Below are 17,500 nucleotides of genomic sequence, written 5' to 3' on the forward strand. Positions count from 1 at the left end.
ACGCATATTACACGCTGATGCAGGTTGGGCACTTCTCAGTTTTCTGTTGAGGAGGGAACTAGCTGAAGGGATGCGTTGGCAGTAGCGGACGTCTTTTGATCATCATGAATAGTTGCAGTTTGCAGACTTCATTTTCATATCGTCAAAGCCGGATGAAATTGTTTTGGTTTCTTCTGCTACTGATGTTGCCAAGGGAAGGCAACACAACAGAGTGTAAGTGTAAACGTACATTCACCCTTAGTATACTAGCTATGCAATAATCGACTACATTTTCATCATAACTCGTGCTATTGCCGTTTATTTTCATTGATTTAGTGGTTGCTTTAGTGATGTATCACTTTTAAACGTTACTGGTACTCGATCTAGCGATATGTAAAGAAATCCGCAGGTGTGCATGTAGATATACTCACACATAAACATCAATATGAGAATCATTCCAGGTACAAAGATTTGAGGCCCAAACACAATTCAAGCTTGATCTTGATTTAATCAAGGCCATTGTTCAAACTCAAACTATTCAAAACGTGTTCCTTTTGCAGGTCAAAAGCGATATAAATCAGCCTACCTAAAATGTAAGCTATTGATTGCAACCCTTGCACATACGCTTACATTTATTTGTGTCACATGTCGAAAAATACATATAAGACGTTCTTGTCAGATTTACTTAAAGCAAATATCAGGGCATAAATTAAGTCATGCCTTTCCAACATTGTGCATAATTATGGTGTAAGCGAATTTCTGGAGAAACTTAAGTCTATTTCAGCAGACAGGTTTCACAGTCTTCAGAGTCGTGTATGTCCCTGACTTTGATATTAAATAAAATGTTTCGTTTTGTTTAGTCGTGAATTTTCACTGGTCTGTGTCGAATGTCTTCGGAATTTACATATGAAAAATAAACTTTGATCGAATTTAAGTCAAGTTTGTATTCCCCACCAGCGAAAAAGGTAGGTCGGTCGTGAGAAATGAGACAGACACGATTTCCCTTTTTAGCCACATTGCAATAGACAAAGGCACCAGTACAAAAACACAAAGAAATCCAGTGAAAAGTACATTAGAAACCAAAGAACAGAGATAGATGAACACACTTAGTTAAAAAAAACAATGAATGTGTTTATGTTTAGTCGATACAATCGCATGTGAAGTAAACGGTCTTTTTTCTAAATGTGTCTGTCTCAAAAACGTTAATTACAAATCTGTTCAGTTGGAATGGCTGTTAAAAGGTTTGGACGTAACATGCTTTTAATAAGTAGCAATTTCCATCAAATCACGACATGAAAGGGTTTTGAAAGGCTAACTACGGCTTATTCTACTTGCGCTTGGTCATTTTGTCACTCGGGCAAGGTGTCTGTCTCATTTTTTCTCACGACCGCCCTGCAGACAAATCGTCTGCTATAACCGCCATACACAGCAAACTGTCATGATGCAACCAATTTTACACTTCCTATCCGTTGTCAGGCAGATAATCAACTGGCTGACTAAAGAATTTTTCGGCATGTGTTTATTTCAGAGCACGTTATTTACTGTCTAGTAACTCGGGCAAGGTGTCTGTCTCATTTTTTCTCACGACCGCCCTGCAGACAAATCGTCTGCTATAACCGCCATACACAGCAAATTGTCATGATGCAACCAATTTTACACTTCCTATCCGTTGTCAGGCAGATGATCAACTGGCTGACTAAAGAATTTTTCGGCATGTGTTTATTTCAGAGCACGTTATTTACTGTCTAGTCACTCGGGCAAGGTGTCTGTCTCATTTTTTCTCACGACCGTCCTGAAGACAAATCGTCTGCTATGACCGCCATACACAGCAAATTGCCATGATGCGACCAATGTTATACTTCCTATCCCGTTGTCAGGCAGATGATCAACTGGCTGACTAAAGAATTTTTCGGCATGTGTTTATTTCAGAGCACGTTATTTACTGTCTGTCTCTGAAAACCTTGAATTCTCACGACCGCCCGGCACTATTGACGGTCATTTCTTACCAAATGTTAAGCAGATTCATTTGTAAAATAACAACATTCAGTGACTGTGTCTGATCAACGCCAGTGGTTTTTTTTCAATCCTTGAATGCACTGCATTGTGAATGTTGTGGTCAAGTGAGAGTTTTATAGACATCGCCGTACGTTTTTCAACACCTTGATGACGTCAGACAGCAGATTGAAAACGTTCCAACTTGGAAAGAGAGCCAGTCACGATCATATAATCGTAGGGAATCAATAGTTGCTTTGTTTATTAACTTTCAAGTGCTTTTAAAAGTTTGATTTTTGTCATTGTTATTGTTGCATATGTGCGTGCGTACGTGCGCGCGCGCCTGTCAGTGTGGAAGAGTGTAGGGTAAGTGTATCCAATTCCGACCGACTTCGGGGATACCTAAATCCGACCGATTTTCCAAGTCACTAATGATGAGGTTCACACGTCATCCCAACAGAAAGAATGCCATTCATACAAGGGCCATTCATGAACGGTTGATGACGCGACGTCACGAACCAATCGTTTCGTCACGAGAGTTAATTGCGTCATCTGCACCGCGGCGCGAAATGTGCCTTCGCCATACGTGTCTTGCAAAGGGTGAGATAATTTGATGAACAGAGTTGTGTTTCTTTTACATGGATGTTAATAAGTGTTTTTGGAAGAATAATGTTATGGTTCTGACTAAATCTCATTGTACTTTTTAATCGAAAAGGGGAAAATCTTATCGGTCGTGATTAGATACCCAGTTTTTGAGAGAGTATTTAAATCCGACAACAACGCAGATAATACAAAACGCTGCACAAAATCCCAGTAAAACTATTCATTGTTTACGTTTATGACTTGAAAAAAGCATATGAACAAGGAAACATATCAGATGATGTATTATCTAGCTCTGTGTGTGTGTGTGTGTGTGTGTGTGTGTGTGTGTGTGTGTGTGTGTGTGTGTGTGTGTGTGTGCGGCCGAGCGTTGCGCGCACGTGTTCGTTTGTGTGTGTGTGTGTGTGCGTGCGTGCGTGCGTGCGTGCGTGTGTGTGTGTGTGTGTGTAAGCGTGCGCCCGAGCGTTGTGCGCACGTGTTCGTTTGTGTTAGCTTATGTATGTGTGTGTGTGTGTGTGTGTGTGTGTGTGTGTGTGTGTGTGTGTGTGTGTGTGTGTGTGTGTGTGTGTGTGTGTGTGTGTGAGTGTTGATGCGTGAGTGTTGATGCGTGCGTACTTGCATGTGTGCGTGCGAGAGGGGTTGGGTTTTCTTATGTGTGCAGAGTAGTTGTTGTAGAAAATGCAAGACATTAAGGTTCAGTCTGTAGTGGATATACTGGGACAGCGTCCATGTACTATGCCACAGTTCAGTCTGTAGTGGATATACTGGGACTGCGTCCAGGTACTATGCCACAGTTCAGTCAGTAGTGGATATACTAGGACTGCGTTAAGGTACTCTGCCACAGTCTTTGATGACGTCATTTCCGTTTTTGTGATAGTTGAGGCGGACCTGTTAAGTAATCTTTGATTAAGTCGGGACTTTGATATTGCATTTGAGCCAGGTAGCTTGAAAATAAGTGAATTAGTTCGCTCATTAAAATTGTCATCAAAAACGAATATTTCATTACAGATTCAAACAGTTTTTACACTACTGCATTGTACTTCTTATCTTCTCCTGATTTAAAATATATATATACATATGTTATGTTTACTTTAAAAACGCGTTCAGAATTAAAGAAAACAGGTTGAGTATGCTTCGCGGAGATGAGTGTGATCCGTGACGGTTTTCGGGTATGGTTAGCCGAGACTATCTGAATTTAGTCTCGCCGATCGGACTGTTTTTTTTTTTAGTTTATCCTTCAATTTGATGCCTATAGATTGACTACATGTTTTTATATCGCTTTACGCGACTTGTTTTACATTTCGTCAAGTTATGAAATGTATTATAAAATTTGGTACATAACATTCTAAAAATTGCAAATAACAATAACACTTTTGATTACAGATTCAAAAGTTATTGCATTGTATCCTTTGGATTTCCTGGATCCCAATGTATAAACAGATATGTCATGCTTAGTGTGAAAATCTGCTCAAATGAGAAAAATCGCCCGTTTTGTTCATATGCTTCGCGGAGGCAACCCGTCTCGGTCTTCTGGTTTCGGCTAGCCAAATCTCACTAGCATTGTTAATGACTCGTCCCTGATTCCAATGTTGATCTTTTAGTTTCAAACCAACTTAATGTTTTATTATCGCTTCACATGACTTGTTCTGTATATTTTTTTTCGCTGTCATGATGTCACCATTTAGAGGGTAGGGTTACATTTTCAGGTATTTATTCCCCAAGAATATGCAAAACAAATTCCAAACTCGTTTTTTTCTATTGGTCAATGATTCTACTTTTTTTTTAAAGTGAGAAATGGAGTGCAATTAACATTGTTACTTTTGAAGGTATGCTCATGACGTGCATCACAGCGAAATAGCAGTTCAGAAGAACGGAATTCCCATAATTAGTCCTTACTTGCTGCTTTTTACACTGAGCTCGGAAATGATATTTTGCTTGCATTGTTATTGCTTAATTTATTAAAGCCTCTGGACAATATTCTTTGAATAAATCGTTACCCAATTCTGTTTACGTCTATCCCTTTGTTTGATAGAGTACTGTAACAAGCTATCACATTATGTCGACAAGAATGCGTCTCCATACAAGTTTTTGTCTTGATTCCATCCAGGAGGATGTAAGGCTTTAATAAAAACACTATTTCAAAGATCTCTGTCAAGATTGATTTTGTTGAAAAAAAAGGAAGTCTGTGATTGAAGATTGTGAAACCTGCCAGCAGCATTTATTCCATTGAAACGTGATACAATTATGCTGTTAATGTTTTTGAATTCAAAAGCACTGTTCTTCAATCTCAAATTTCAAACATTAGTCCTGAACATAGACACTAATATAAAACACGTATGTAAGCAACAGGATGTACGGGAATATTTCCTATTTGCAATATTAAGAACAACACGATGTCTTTGCACAAATATTGAACATTAAAAAAAAACGTATTAGGTTCTAGTTGTACGTAATGATGTGAAGAATAGATTGATGGACTAATTTTCGAAGTGTCCTTGCTGTAAAAGTGACATGACTCGAATTTCTTCTGCTTCTTCGTTCATGGGCTGAAACTCCCACGTTCACTCGTGCTTGTTTTTGTTGCACGAGTGGGGTTTTACGTGTATGACCGTTTTAACCCCGCCATTCAGGCAGCCATACGCCGCTGTCGGGGAAAGCATGCTGGTTATTTTCGTGTTTCTATAATCCACCCAATTCTGACATGGATTACTGGATCTTTTCCGTGCGCACTTGGTCTTGTGCTTGCGTGTACACACGAAGGGGGATAAGGCACTAGCAGGTCTGCACATAAGTTGATCTGGGAGATCGGAAAAATCTACACCCTTAACCCACCAGGCGGCCGCGGCAGGGATTTGAACTCACGACATTCCGATCAGGAGGCCGATGTCGTATCCACTAGGCCACTGCGCCCGTCAGACGCGAATTTGATATGCGATGAAGAGAACAGCAAGACAACCAGTATAAAATGGGGTTTGTGGTGAATGTGAGTCCATGTCTGCATGTAAAGCAAGAATTGAAATGTTGACATGTCGATTCATTGCGCATGGAATAAATGACATGTAGACATATCGCATCTGGTCCTAATATCACTTAATACATACATACATGCATTCGAAATAAATATCGTATTCTACCCCATGTTCTCCCTTTCAGTGAACTGAACAAATGGCTGGTAATGATCGTGATGTCCGTTTCAGGTGGTCGTTTTGACCTCCCTTTCTTGAAAACACGCCTCACACTCGGAGCTGTCGCCAATGTGCGCTTCAGACTTGCGCTTGACAAATGTCCAGAAAACGACATGCAGGAAAGTCACTATGTTGACGTGTATCATCCTCATGATCCAGAGAGGTTCTGCACTCTAAAGTTTAGAGAAGGAACATGCAAGGAAAGTTGGGAAAACTGCTTTTGTGTTGATGGGAGTGGTGTGATCAACAAAACTGTGACCATGCTTGATGGCGGAGTTTGGAGTTGGAAAACCGGTGATGGCATTGCGCCACCTCTTAATGCTACATTTGAAATTCAAAGTGAGTGTTTGTGTGTACGTGTGTGTGTACGTGTGTGTGTGTGTGTGTGTGTGTGTGTGTGTGTGTGTGTGTGTGTGTGTGTGCGTGCGCGTGTGTGTGTATGTGTGTTATGTGCGGGTGTTTATGCGTGTGTGTGTGTGTGGGGGGGGGGGGGTGCGTGTGTGTATGTGTGTATGTGTGTGCGTGTGTATATGTGTGTGTGTGTATGTGTGCGGGTGTGTATGTGTGTGTGTGAGTGTGTGTGTGTGTGTGTGTGTGTGTGTGTGCATGTGTGCGGGTGTGTATGTGTGTGTGTGTGAGTGTGTGTGTGTGTGTGTGTGTGTGTGTGTGTGTGTGTGTGTGTGTGTGTGTGTGTGTGTGTGTGTGTGTGTGTGTGTGTGTGTGTGTGTGTGTGTGTGTGACGTTGAGGACACCTCTGCTATTGACATGTCGCACTGCTGATTCTTATGATTCACTGATATTATTTTTCTCATGACGCAAAGTTGGCAACAGTTTCGAAATATGTCTTACGTTCCACATGTTCCATGCACATAGTTTCTTGACTGTAATTTCGTCCAAAAGTGCACGTTTAAATACATTGCCCGATTTGGTGATTGCACATATTTTTTTGCCAGAACCAACTACCAGCGAAAATCACACTACCACAAGTACTGACACACCTGGTTTTCACGCTGACACATCGGAACCTTCAGTAGACGATGGTCATGATGATAATACAGCCATCCCAATGAGCACCGCTGACCATGAATACGGTTCGCAGACATACACAACCGAAGATGACGTAAGCGATGTCGTCACACAGAAGGACCCAACTATCGATGGTGATGGGAAAGACGAAGGGGGAACCACCAAGAAGAAGGAACACGATGAGGAAGACAAAGATGGCGGTCTCCATAGTTCCATCATCACTGGAGTGGTTGTAGCAGGAGCAAATGTTGCAACCATCATAGTCGTCGGTGTTGTCCTTGGTGTATGCCGACGACGTCGACGAAGAATGCGTAGCAGATCAAGTGTGTGCTACAGTAGAGGTTAGTAAAAAGCTTGCATGCTATTAACGTCAGCCAAACGTCCTTGACATCGCCTATGCTCACGGGTATAGCCTGCATTTCTTGGAAGTAACGGGATTGATTATTTGAGCGCATTTATTCTTCTTCTTCTTCTTCTTCTTCTTCTTCTTCTTCTTCTTCTTCTTCTTCTTCTTCTTCTTCGTCTTCTTCTTCTTCTTCTTCTTCTTCTTCTTCTTCTTCTTCTTCTTCTTCTTCTTCTTCTTCTTCTTCTTCTTCTTCTTCTTCTTCTTCTTCTTCATTCATGGGCTGAAACTCCCACGTTCACTCATGTTTTTGAACGAGTGTATTTTCACGTGTATGACCGTTTTTACCCTGCCTTTCGGGCAGCGTACGCCGATTTCGGGGAAGGCATGCTGGGTATGTTTGTGTTCTATAACATGGATTACAAGATATTTTCCGGTTAAGGCACTAGCAGGTCTGCACATAAGTTGACCTGGTAGATCGGAAAATTCTCCACTCTTAACCCACCAGGCGGTAGCGGCCGGGATTTGAACTCACGACCTCCCGATTAGGAGGCCGACGTCTTACCACCACGCCACATATGTGCAAGTATACCCTATGACACCGATATTGATAGGGTTTAAAACGGTTAAGTTGGTCATCAGTCTACGAAATAGGTTACGCTACGTTGTGTAGCTTTAGTTGGTCTTGTACTTGTAACTCACTTTGTGGTGTGGTTTCTTTTAAACATAGATTAGGACCTTTCTCTTCAATAAGGTCATCCAACACTATTTACGTCGATGGCTTAATTAACTTAAAAGAAGTACAATACTGTAAAGCTAATAATCCATATGTTTGTGTGTGCGCGGGCACGTGCGCGCGTATATGTATGTGTGTGTGTACGTGTGTGTGTGTGTGTGTGTGTGTGTGTGTGTGTGTGTGTGTGTGTGTGTGCGTGTGTGTGTGTGTGTGTGTGTTTACATTGAAATTCACCTCATTCTACCTTGATTTCATATTTGCAGACATCAAAAAGCGTGTGGCAAGCTTACCCATACCCCCAACTGTCGTTGTTGATGACATCATGCTAAGAAATCGATGTATTGATCCGCTTCCAGTAAGAAGCACCAGTGGCGGATGCCAGATGGCTGACAGAATCTACGAAGAAATCCCTGCCTTGTCCGGTGTTCCCAATGAAGGTACTATACTCACACATATCTAGACATGTACACTGGTCCATTAGCTTTTACAAACATAAACACACGGACACTCACCCGCGTGTCCAACGCACATACATAGAGAATACTACATGGCTTGCTGTGTCGTACCAGATTTACACGAGTTGTTTTATTAAGTATTGAACTGCAAGCGAAAGCGAGCTGTTCACTATTTGAAAAAGCAACGAGTGTAAATCTGGTACGACACAGCAAGCCATGTAGTATTCTGTTTATCCTACATATTGTACTTACGTGTATTTTACTGAAAATGTCCTGCAGTCGAGGCAGCTAAATGGAAGACGCGTGTTTTGGAACCTCCATCTCTTCTAAAGCCTCTTGCAATCTATTACGTCAAAGCAAAGAAACGTCACTCTGAAAGTGTGGCGTGACGTGTTAGTTCTAAAGATTCATCGAGGGTAATTAGCGAGCGCAATTGTTTTTCTTCTATAATGACGTTTGTCTCGGTGACTTTGGCATCACAAGCCGCGGAAAAAAACAGGTCCCTGCCAGACTTGCTTGACATGACCTCATGTACATGATATACACACGTGTGATTTGAACGATTATTATCTCACGGGTGTCTCTCTCACGTATGTAGGATAAATGCAGATTACCTTTCTGCTGATGTCTTGAATGGGTTTTTATTTTTTTTATTTTATTTTTTTATTTTTTTATTTTATATACATATAAACACAACATAACACACAGCATACCCAGAGTTTATCAACATCAACATCATGGGTTTTTTTAACGAATGGCCTCCACCCCAACACAAAACAAAAACAAACCACAACAACAAGTAAGCTGTCACGCGTGCCTAGTTTTGTCAATCATAAAATGGTCCAAAAACTGACATGTTGTTGGCTTTGGGTTTGTTTCTTATGATACTACGCACGAGAATATAAAAGTTAATTGCCAATCGATGTAAATTCGAATCAGTAGTATGATTAGTTATTAATGAATGTGTTCATGTCCGATTATGTTGTTCGTTTTTTTTCCTATCATTCACAGAGCGCATTTCGGATGGCTACACCAACCCGGTATACCAGGCTCGGAGAACTTAGCAACGGCTGGTTGGCGTTAAACTGCTTGAACTGTAAGATGCTTCGTGCTGATGGGAAGCAGTGATTCAAACAACAACAACAACTTCTGCATGTTTTGGCACAAAGGATTCTTGAATTTCAATAAAGCTACTCTTACACTGTGCCGAATTGCCCTTGCGAATAGCATTTTCCAATAATTCACAATGATCGGGACATGGTCGCAATTCGTCTCTTGTTTTGAACATAGCAACTTGCTCCTAATATTCGCAAGGAAGTCATATTGCCATTTGTTTTCTCAACGTACTCGTTAGTACTCGCAAGACATTTGTAATCATCGCAATGTATTCGTGGCGCTAGCAAGCCATTCGCAACCATTCGTATGACATACGCAAGGATTCGTAAGCCTTCGATTGTTCTTCTTTTTTTCCTGTCCATTCGTCTCTTTTTTTGCCAAATACAACATTTTAATTTTCGTAAGGATATTCGGCACAGTGTAAGACAGGCTTAACAGAGAGCATGCCTTTCTCAAGAGTATAGTATTATCAAAGCTAATCGAAAGGAACATTCTTCTGATGTGTAAACAAATGAGGAAGATATGATTTGATAGAACGTTAAATCAACGCCAAAATTAAACAATGATTAGTTTTGTTGTTGTTGTTGTTGTTTTTTTCTAGTACATTTCACGTATGTTGTCTTATTGATGTATATTTCCCATGTTTTAAAGCGTCATTTATTGCGAATTGCACTTGTGTGAGCCATTGTAAAGCGCTTCGAGCTACGGAGAAGCGCTATACACATGTTCTTGCATTATTATTATCCAAGCGGAGCGCGGGCGAAGCCCGCGCGTAGCGAGGTAGTTTTTTTTTTCATCTCCCAGCACTGAAAATTTTTTTGCCAAGTGGTGTCTGTCTGTGAACATTGTTCTAGAATTCATCTTTTAGCACAATATTAGCGACACTGTTTGGACAATTCTATTAAAATTAGGCGTACAAACTGATTTTGTTTCGGGGAATCCTCTCAGAGGATCAGAATTTTCATATAATATCATCGGAAGCTGTTACAACGGGAAAATGTGAAACTTTTGTCACTTTTTAACATGGAATTTCATCTTTGAGCGTTTCAAGCGGACTTTAATAAAATAGTTATTTGCGAATTAAGCAGCGGAAGACACTCACCGGTTCAACATGTGTATGGTCATTAAACCTCAAAACATTTCAGTAAGTGGTTTAGACAAACACCTCCGACATGTGAGGGTGACTGGTTTGTAGCTGAAGAGTTTTTTTCTAAAGTGTGTTCTAAATACAAATGACGTACTGGTAATGATGTAATGAGTTGTTCTAATCTTGTTCTTGGAACTCTTGCTGTTCCAAGCTTGTTCTTAGCAAGTCTGCCGTGTGCTGACAAAACCGAGTAAGTCCATTTTTTTCAAAAATGATATTTTTTGTTCATCAAAGCTTAGAAATTAAGGCGCACCTTATGTGTAAATTGTGACTTTGTGAAATAAATAGATAAGGAGATATACAAAAGTAAGTCCACACCTTAAAAACTGTTTAAAGTACATCTGCCATGTGCTGACAAAACCGAGTAAGTCCATTTTTTTCCAAAAATGATATCTTTTTGTTCATCAAAACTAAGAAATCAAGAAGCAGCCTGTGTGTAAATTTTGACTTTGTAAAATAACTAGATAAGGAGATATAGAAAAGTAAGTCCACAACTTCAAACATTTCTCAAAAAACATTACATGTCAATTTGCTGGTAAAACCAAGTAAGTCCATCCACCAATCACAAGAACCTTTATGACGCTATAACCAATCAGAATGCAATGTTTTTGCCAGTATGACGTCAAAGTCAATACGAATATTCTTGCGGCATTTTACTTGTTAGTAGGGGTGCTAGATTTGGTGCAAGCATGGCTGCTAAAGAAGAAGTGTTGTCAAGATAAATGACAAAACAGTGAAAATAACGTTAACATTACGAATTTGCACAAGATGGAGAGAGAGAGAGAGAGAGAGAGAGAGAGAGAGAGAGAGAGAGAGAGAGAGAGAGAGAGAGAGAGAGAGAGAGAGAGAGAGAGAGACTAAACAGGGAGAGAGAGACTAAACAGGGAGAGAGTGAGAGAGGGGAAAGAAATCAGGGTCGAGGGGGGGGGGGAGGATGGAGGGAGAGAGAGAAACAAAGGGAAAGAGGAATTAGGGAGGGAGAAAGAGAGTAAGAGGGAGAGAGATAGCGAGAGAGGTAGGGAGGGATAGAAAGAGAGATGGAGGGAGGAAAAGAGAGATAGAGGGAGGGAGAGAGAGAGAGAGACAAGGATCGTCAGGATAATTATATATAGATAGAGAAGAAAAATGTTTAAAATAAAACGTCATAAGGTGACGTCATTATGTCTCGCCTTATCGAAAGAGGTCATTTGTGTGTTCTAAACTTTAAATGACGTCATTTCTCAGTTCTAAACTTAAAATGACGTATTTTCTGTATGGGTCGTCTGACAAGAATTTTAAAACTATCATTATAGGAAAATTGGGAACCCCTTGGACTTACTTGGTTTTGTCAAAACATTCATGCACACTTAAAAAGTTGGTTTTTTAGGTTGTGGACTTACTTGTTCATATCTGCTTATCTAAGCACTCTAAAAAGTAGAAATTAGCACACAAGATGCGCATTGATTTCTTCTTTTTGATGAACAAAAAATATCATTTTGAAAAAGAAAATGACTTACCAAAGCGGAAGGTCGTGGGTTCGAATCCCGGCCGCACCTGACGGGTAATTAAGGTGAAGATTTTTCCGATATCCCAGGTCAACTTACACGCAAGCACAAGACCAAGTGCGCACGGAAAAGATCGTGCAGTCCAAAGCAGAGTTCGGTGGGTTATAGAAACACGAAAATACCCAGCATGCTTTCACCGAAAACGGCGTATGGCTGCCTAAATGGTTTTGTAAAAACGGTCATCCACGTACGTACAAATCCACTCGTGCAAAAGCACACGTGTACGTGGGAGTTTCAGCCCACGAACGCAAAAGAAGAAGAAGAAGCAGAACTAAAACGCCTTTACAAAAATTGCGTCCTCGCTGTTAAAACCCGTCAATCGGGACAGTGAATATTTCCGTACCATGTCCACACGGCCCCTGAATTGCTTAATATCAATTCAAACGTAACACATCTATAAATAGATTTCAGGAAACATTGACACCTGCAATAAAATCACTTTCGTGCCTGTGCTAGCATTTTAATGTCCAGAAATATTTCTTAATAACAATTTCAAGAAACGATTTTTAAGACATCAAACCCGGGTAAATAGTGTTTGATTTGAATTTCAAATAATGTGATTTAAGGCTGTAACTATAGTAGTAACCGTACCACCCAAATTAAACTTACAACAACAAAACATTACCGGAACAAAAAAACATGCTGTGTAGCTTAAAAAATTGTACGTGAATAATATGTATTTTAGCAAATCACCGCAATCTGATATGCTCATCATTCTCCAAGGCACTCAAACTAACACTCACGTACACAGTCATACACAAGAACCAGCTTTTATTCTTGACTGGACATAGTCCTTAGATCAAGACTGGTTTTAATCAGAACAAACACACAAACGCACACATTGTTACAGGTTCGCTTCGAAAGTATCTGTGAGAATCGTACCGAAATGAGCCAGAGCGTTGATTAGAGATCAAATAAGCAAAGGGAAGTAAGCGCTCTAATGTGCACACGACATGTGTAATAGAGTAAGCGAGAGTTATACGGAACGTTTCTCCTGGCACCTGAGAGAATAACGCATTGAAATGAACAAGCGACTTTCATCCTCAAAAAAAGCATTACTTTTTCTTCCAAATGTTTTGACAAAACCAAGTAAGTCCACTTGCTTAGATCTGTCACATTTTTTAGATCTGATATAATGGAAAAAAGTGACAAAACCAAGTAAGTCCACAAAATGCCCAACAAAACAAAAACCATCCATCAGATCATTATCAAACTCGGGTTGTAAACGTACATTAATGCTATTTATCTTATTATCTCTGTAGGTTGATCAAGATAATCGTCACTTTTGAGAAATGTAATAAAACAGAAAAAGTCGTTTATCTCAGAACTAGCTTCAGTGGACTTACTCGGTTTTGTCAGCACACGGCAGAAGTCTTGGTGACGAGAAAAAAGACTATCAATGAAATCTTTAGAAATAACCTCTGACAACGACGACGATGACGACGACGACGACGATAACAACAACAACAACAAATGACATCGACGACGACGACGACAACAACAACAACAACAACAACAACAACAACAACAACAACAACAACAACACGAGAACAACAACAATCACGACAACGAACATGACAACAACAACACCAACAACTACGACGACAACTACAACGACTGGGTTATGATGACATCACCAATGATTTATCAAATGTTCAGTGTCAAGGCTGTTAAAAAATCGTTAAATCCTATTTCTTCACTGATTCTTATGAAATTTTAAAGGTAGGTTTGTTGTACCCAACTTATTTTCACTCCATACTTTTCCAGAAGAAAAACATAATTTTGGCAGTTAAAAACCGTTAAATTTCAATTCTTCACCGATATTTATGAAATTTTGTGGGTAGGTTCGTTGTCCCCAACTGATTTTCACTCTATACTTTTCCAGAAGAAAGACATAATTTTGGCAGTTAAAAAACGTTAAATTTCAATTCTTCACCTATCTTTATGAAATTTAGTGGGTGGGTCCGTTGTCCCAAACTGAATTTTAAGACATACTTTTCCAGACAAAAAACCTTATTTTTGGCAGTTAAAAACCGTTAAATCTCAATTCTTCATCGATATTTATGAAATTTTGTGGGTAGGTTCGTTGTCCCCAACTAATTTTCACTCCATACTTTTCCAGAAGAAAAACATAATTTTGGCAGTTAAAAACCGTTACATTTAAATTTTCACCTATCTTTATGAAATTTAGTGGGTGGGTCCGTTGTCCCAAACTGAATTTCAAGACAAACTATTCCAGTCAAAAAAACTTATTTTTGGCAGTTAAAAACCGTTAAGTCTCAATTCTACACCAATATTTATGACATTTTGTGGGTAGGTTTGTTGTCAGATTTGACATGATGGCAGAATTGAAAGTGTGAGATATCCTGATGTTTCACAATTTATGCTGCATAATTCAGCCCCATAGGCGCTTGAATTTTAGGTGGAGTTGGGTTTTTTTTCAGCCCAAACCAGTAACCCCCACATGGTTTTCATGTCCCTTTCTGAGAGACTTCAAGAAGTTTCAATTTGACGTCATGATTAGCCTGCCGCATTAGCAAGTATGAAAACACGTCATCGATGACACATTTTAAGACAGAGAGAGAGAGAGAGAGAGAGAGAGAGAGAGAGAGAGAGAGAGAGAGAGAGAGAGAATCATGTACACACAGATGGACGACTTCGCTTGGGGTATGTACTGCCCGGCAGTACACATCTACTTTATTATTATTATTATTATTATTATTATTATCCAAGCGGAGCGCGGGCGAAGCCCGCGCGTAGCGAGGTAGTTTTTTTTTTCATCTCCCAGCACTGAAATTTTTTTTGCCAAGTGGTGTCTGTCTGTGAACATTGTTCTAGAATTCATCTTTTAGCACAATATTAGCGACACTGTTTGGACAATTCTATTAAAATTAGGCGTACAAACTGATTTTGTTTCGGGGAATCCTCTCAGAGGATCAGAATTTTCATATAATATCATCGGAAGCTGTTACAACGGGAAAATGTGAAACTTTTGTCACTTTTTAACATGGAATTTCATCTTTGAGCGTTTCAAGCGGACTTTAATAAAATAGTTATTTGCGAATTAAGCAGCGGAAGACACTCACCGGTTCAACATGTGTATGGTCATTAAACCTCAAAACATTTCAGTAAGTGGTTTAGACAAACACCTCCGACATGTGAGGGTGACTGGTTTGTAGCTGAAGAGTTTTTTTCTAAAGTGTGTTCTAAATACAAATGACGTACTGGTAATGATGTAATGAGTTGTTCTAATCTTGTTCTTGGAACTCTTGCTGTTCCAAGCTTGTTCTTAGCAAGTCTTGGTGACGAGAACAAAGACTATCAATGAAATCTTTAGAAATAACCTCTGACAACGACGACGATGACGACGACGACGACGATAACAACAACAACAACAAATGACATCGACGACGACGACGACAACAACAACAACAACAACAACAACAAAAACAACAACACGAGAACAACAACAATCACGACAACGAACATGACAACAACAACACCAACAACTACGACGACAACTACAACGACTGGGTTATGATGACATCACCAATGATTTAAAGGCCGTTAAAAAATCGTTAAATCCTATTTCTTCACTGATTCTTATGAAATTTTAAAGGTAGGTTTGTTGTCCCCAACTTATTTTCACTCCATACTTTTCCAGAAGAAAAACATAATTTTGGCAGTTAAAAACCGTTAAATTTCAATTCTTCACCGATATTTATGAAATTTTGTGGGTAGGTTCGTTGTCCCCAACTGATTTTCACTCTATACTTTTCCAGAAGAAAGACATAATTTTGGCAGTTAAAAAACGTTAAATTTCAATTCTTCACCTATCTTTATGAAATTTAGTGGGTGGGTCCGTTGTCCCAAACTGAATTTTAAGACATACTTTTCCAGACAAAAAAACTTATTTTTGGCAGTTAAAAACCGTTAAATCTCAATTCTTCATCGATATTTATGAAATTTTGTGGGTAGGTTCGTTGTCCCCAACTGATTTTCACTCCATACTTTTCCAGAAGAAAAACATAATTTTGGCAGTTAAAAACCGTTACATTTAAATTTTCACCTATCTTTATGAAATTTAGTGGGTGGGTCCGTTGTCCCAAACTGAATTTCAAGACAAACTATTCCAGTCAAAAAAACTTATTTTTGGCAGTTAAAAACCGTTAAGTCTCAATTCTACACCGATATTTATGACATTTTGTGGGTAGGTTTGTTGTCAGATTTGACATGATGGCAGAATTGAAAGTGTGAGATATCCTGATGTTTCACAATTTATGCTGCATAATTCAGCCCCATAGGCGCTTGAATTTTAGGTGGAGTTGGATTTTTTTTCAGCCCAAACCAGTAACCCCCACATGGTTTTCATGTCCCTTTCTGAGAGACTTCAAGAAGTTTCAATTTGACGTCATGATTAGCCTGCTGCATTAGCAAGTCGATGACACATTTTAAGGGGTTACTTGTGTGTTCAAATCGCTCGTCAGAAACATTACACATTTTGTGCACAGGTTCCTCTAAGCAATATGGACACATCTGTGCAAAGAAAAAAGGGGGTCGACGTATTAACTTTTTTTTTAGAATTTTTTTACTGGGGGTTGTCAAGTACGATTTTGCGAAAAACACTGCGATTTTTAACATGATCCCAACTGACATATTTAGCTCTACAAATAATAAATGAGACATTAGTTTGTGTATATAAATGAATGGAGAGTATAACTTTATCATAAAACGGTACTTATCAACGTGCATTTTCAGAAAATGATCGAGGTTTATCGAGGGCGTACACATAAAATTATCACTCCTTTAGTAGTAAAAACGTATTTAAAAAAAATCCGCGTGTGAGAAACATTACACATTTTGTGCACAGGTTCCTCTAAGCAATATGGACACACCTGTGCAAAGAAAAAAGGGGGTCGACGTATTAATTTTTTTTTTAGAATTTTTTTACCGGGGGTTGTCAAGTACGATTTTGCGAAAAACACTGCGATTCTTAAGGGGTTACTTGTGTGTTCAAATCGCGTGAAAGAAACATTACACATTTTGTGCACAGGTTCCTCTAAGCAATATGGACACATCTGTGCAAAGAAAAAAAGAGGTTGACGTATTAACTTTTTTTTAGAATTTTTTTACTGGGGGTTGTCAAGTACGATTTTGCGAAAAACACTGCGATTCTTAACAGGATCCCAACTGACATATTTAGCTCTACAAATAATAAATGAAACATTAGTTTGTGTAGATAAATGAATGGAGAGTATAACTTTATCATAAAACGGTACTTATCAACGTGCATTTTCAGAAAATGATCGAGGTTTCTCGAGGGCGTACACATAAAAATATCACTCCTTTAGTAGTAAAAACGTATTTAAAAAAAATT

At 39.3% G+C, this 17,500-nt stretch overlaps 1 protein-coding gene and 1 long non-coding RNA gene across 2 annotated transcripts in view; one reads left to right on the plus strand and one right to left on the minus strand.

The window, feature by feature from the left end:
* The window catches only part of LOC138972911 (uncharacterized), a 48,981-nt gene that overhangs the window by 21,076 nt on the left and 10,405 nt on the right, over positions 1–17,500 (minus strand). The gene's annotated exons all lie outside the window — the stretch shown is intronic.
* LOC138972904 (uncharacterized) lies at positions 57–10,727 on the plus strand. The gene is made up of 5 exons (XM_070345567.1): positions 57–213; positions 5,769–6,095; positions 6,710–7,123; positions 8,125–8,298; positions 9,328–10,727. The coding sequence occupies exons 1-5, from the start codon at positions 105–107 to the stop codon at positions 9,378–9,380; spliced, it is 1,077 nt and encodes a 358-aa protein (XP_070201668.1). The 5' UTR covers positions 57–104; the 3' UTR covers positions 9,381–10,727.

The sequence above is a fragment of the Littorina saxatilis genome, linkage group LG8 (assembly GCF_037325665.1).
Source record: "Littorina saxatilis isolate snail1 linkage group LG8, US_GU_Lsax_2.0, whole genome shotgun sequence".
Lineage (NCBI taxonomy): Eukaryota > Metazoa > Mollusca > Gastropoda > Littorinimorpha > Littorinidae > Littorina > Littorina saxatilis.

Coding starts and splice junctions, on each gene's coding strand:
- LOC138972904 (XM_070345567.1), top strand. CDS start 105: ATGAATAGTTGCAGTTTGCAGACTTCATTTTCATATCGTCAAAGCCGG. Junction 214..5,768: donor GGAAGGCAACACAACAGAGT/GTAAGTGTAAAC, acceptor TGTCCGTTTCAG/GTGGTCGTTTTGACCTCCCT. Junction 8,299..9,327: donor GTCCGGTGTTCCCAATGAAG/GTACTATACTCA, acceptor TATCATTCACAG/AGCGCATTTCGGATGGCTAC.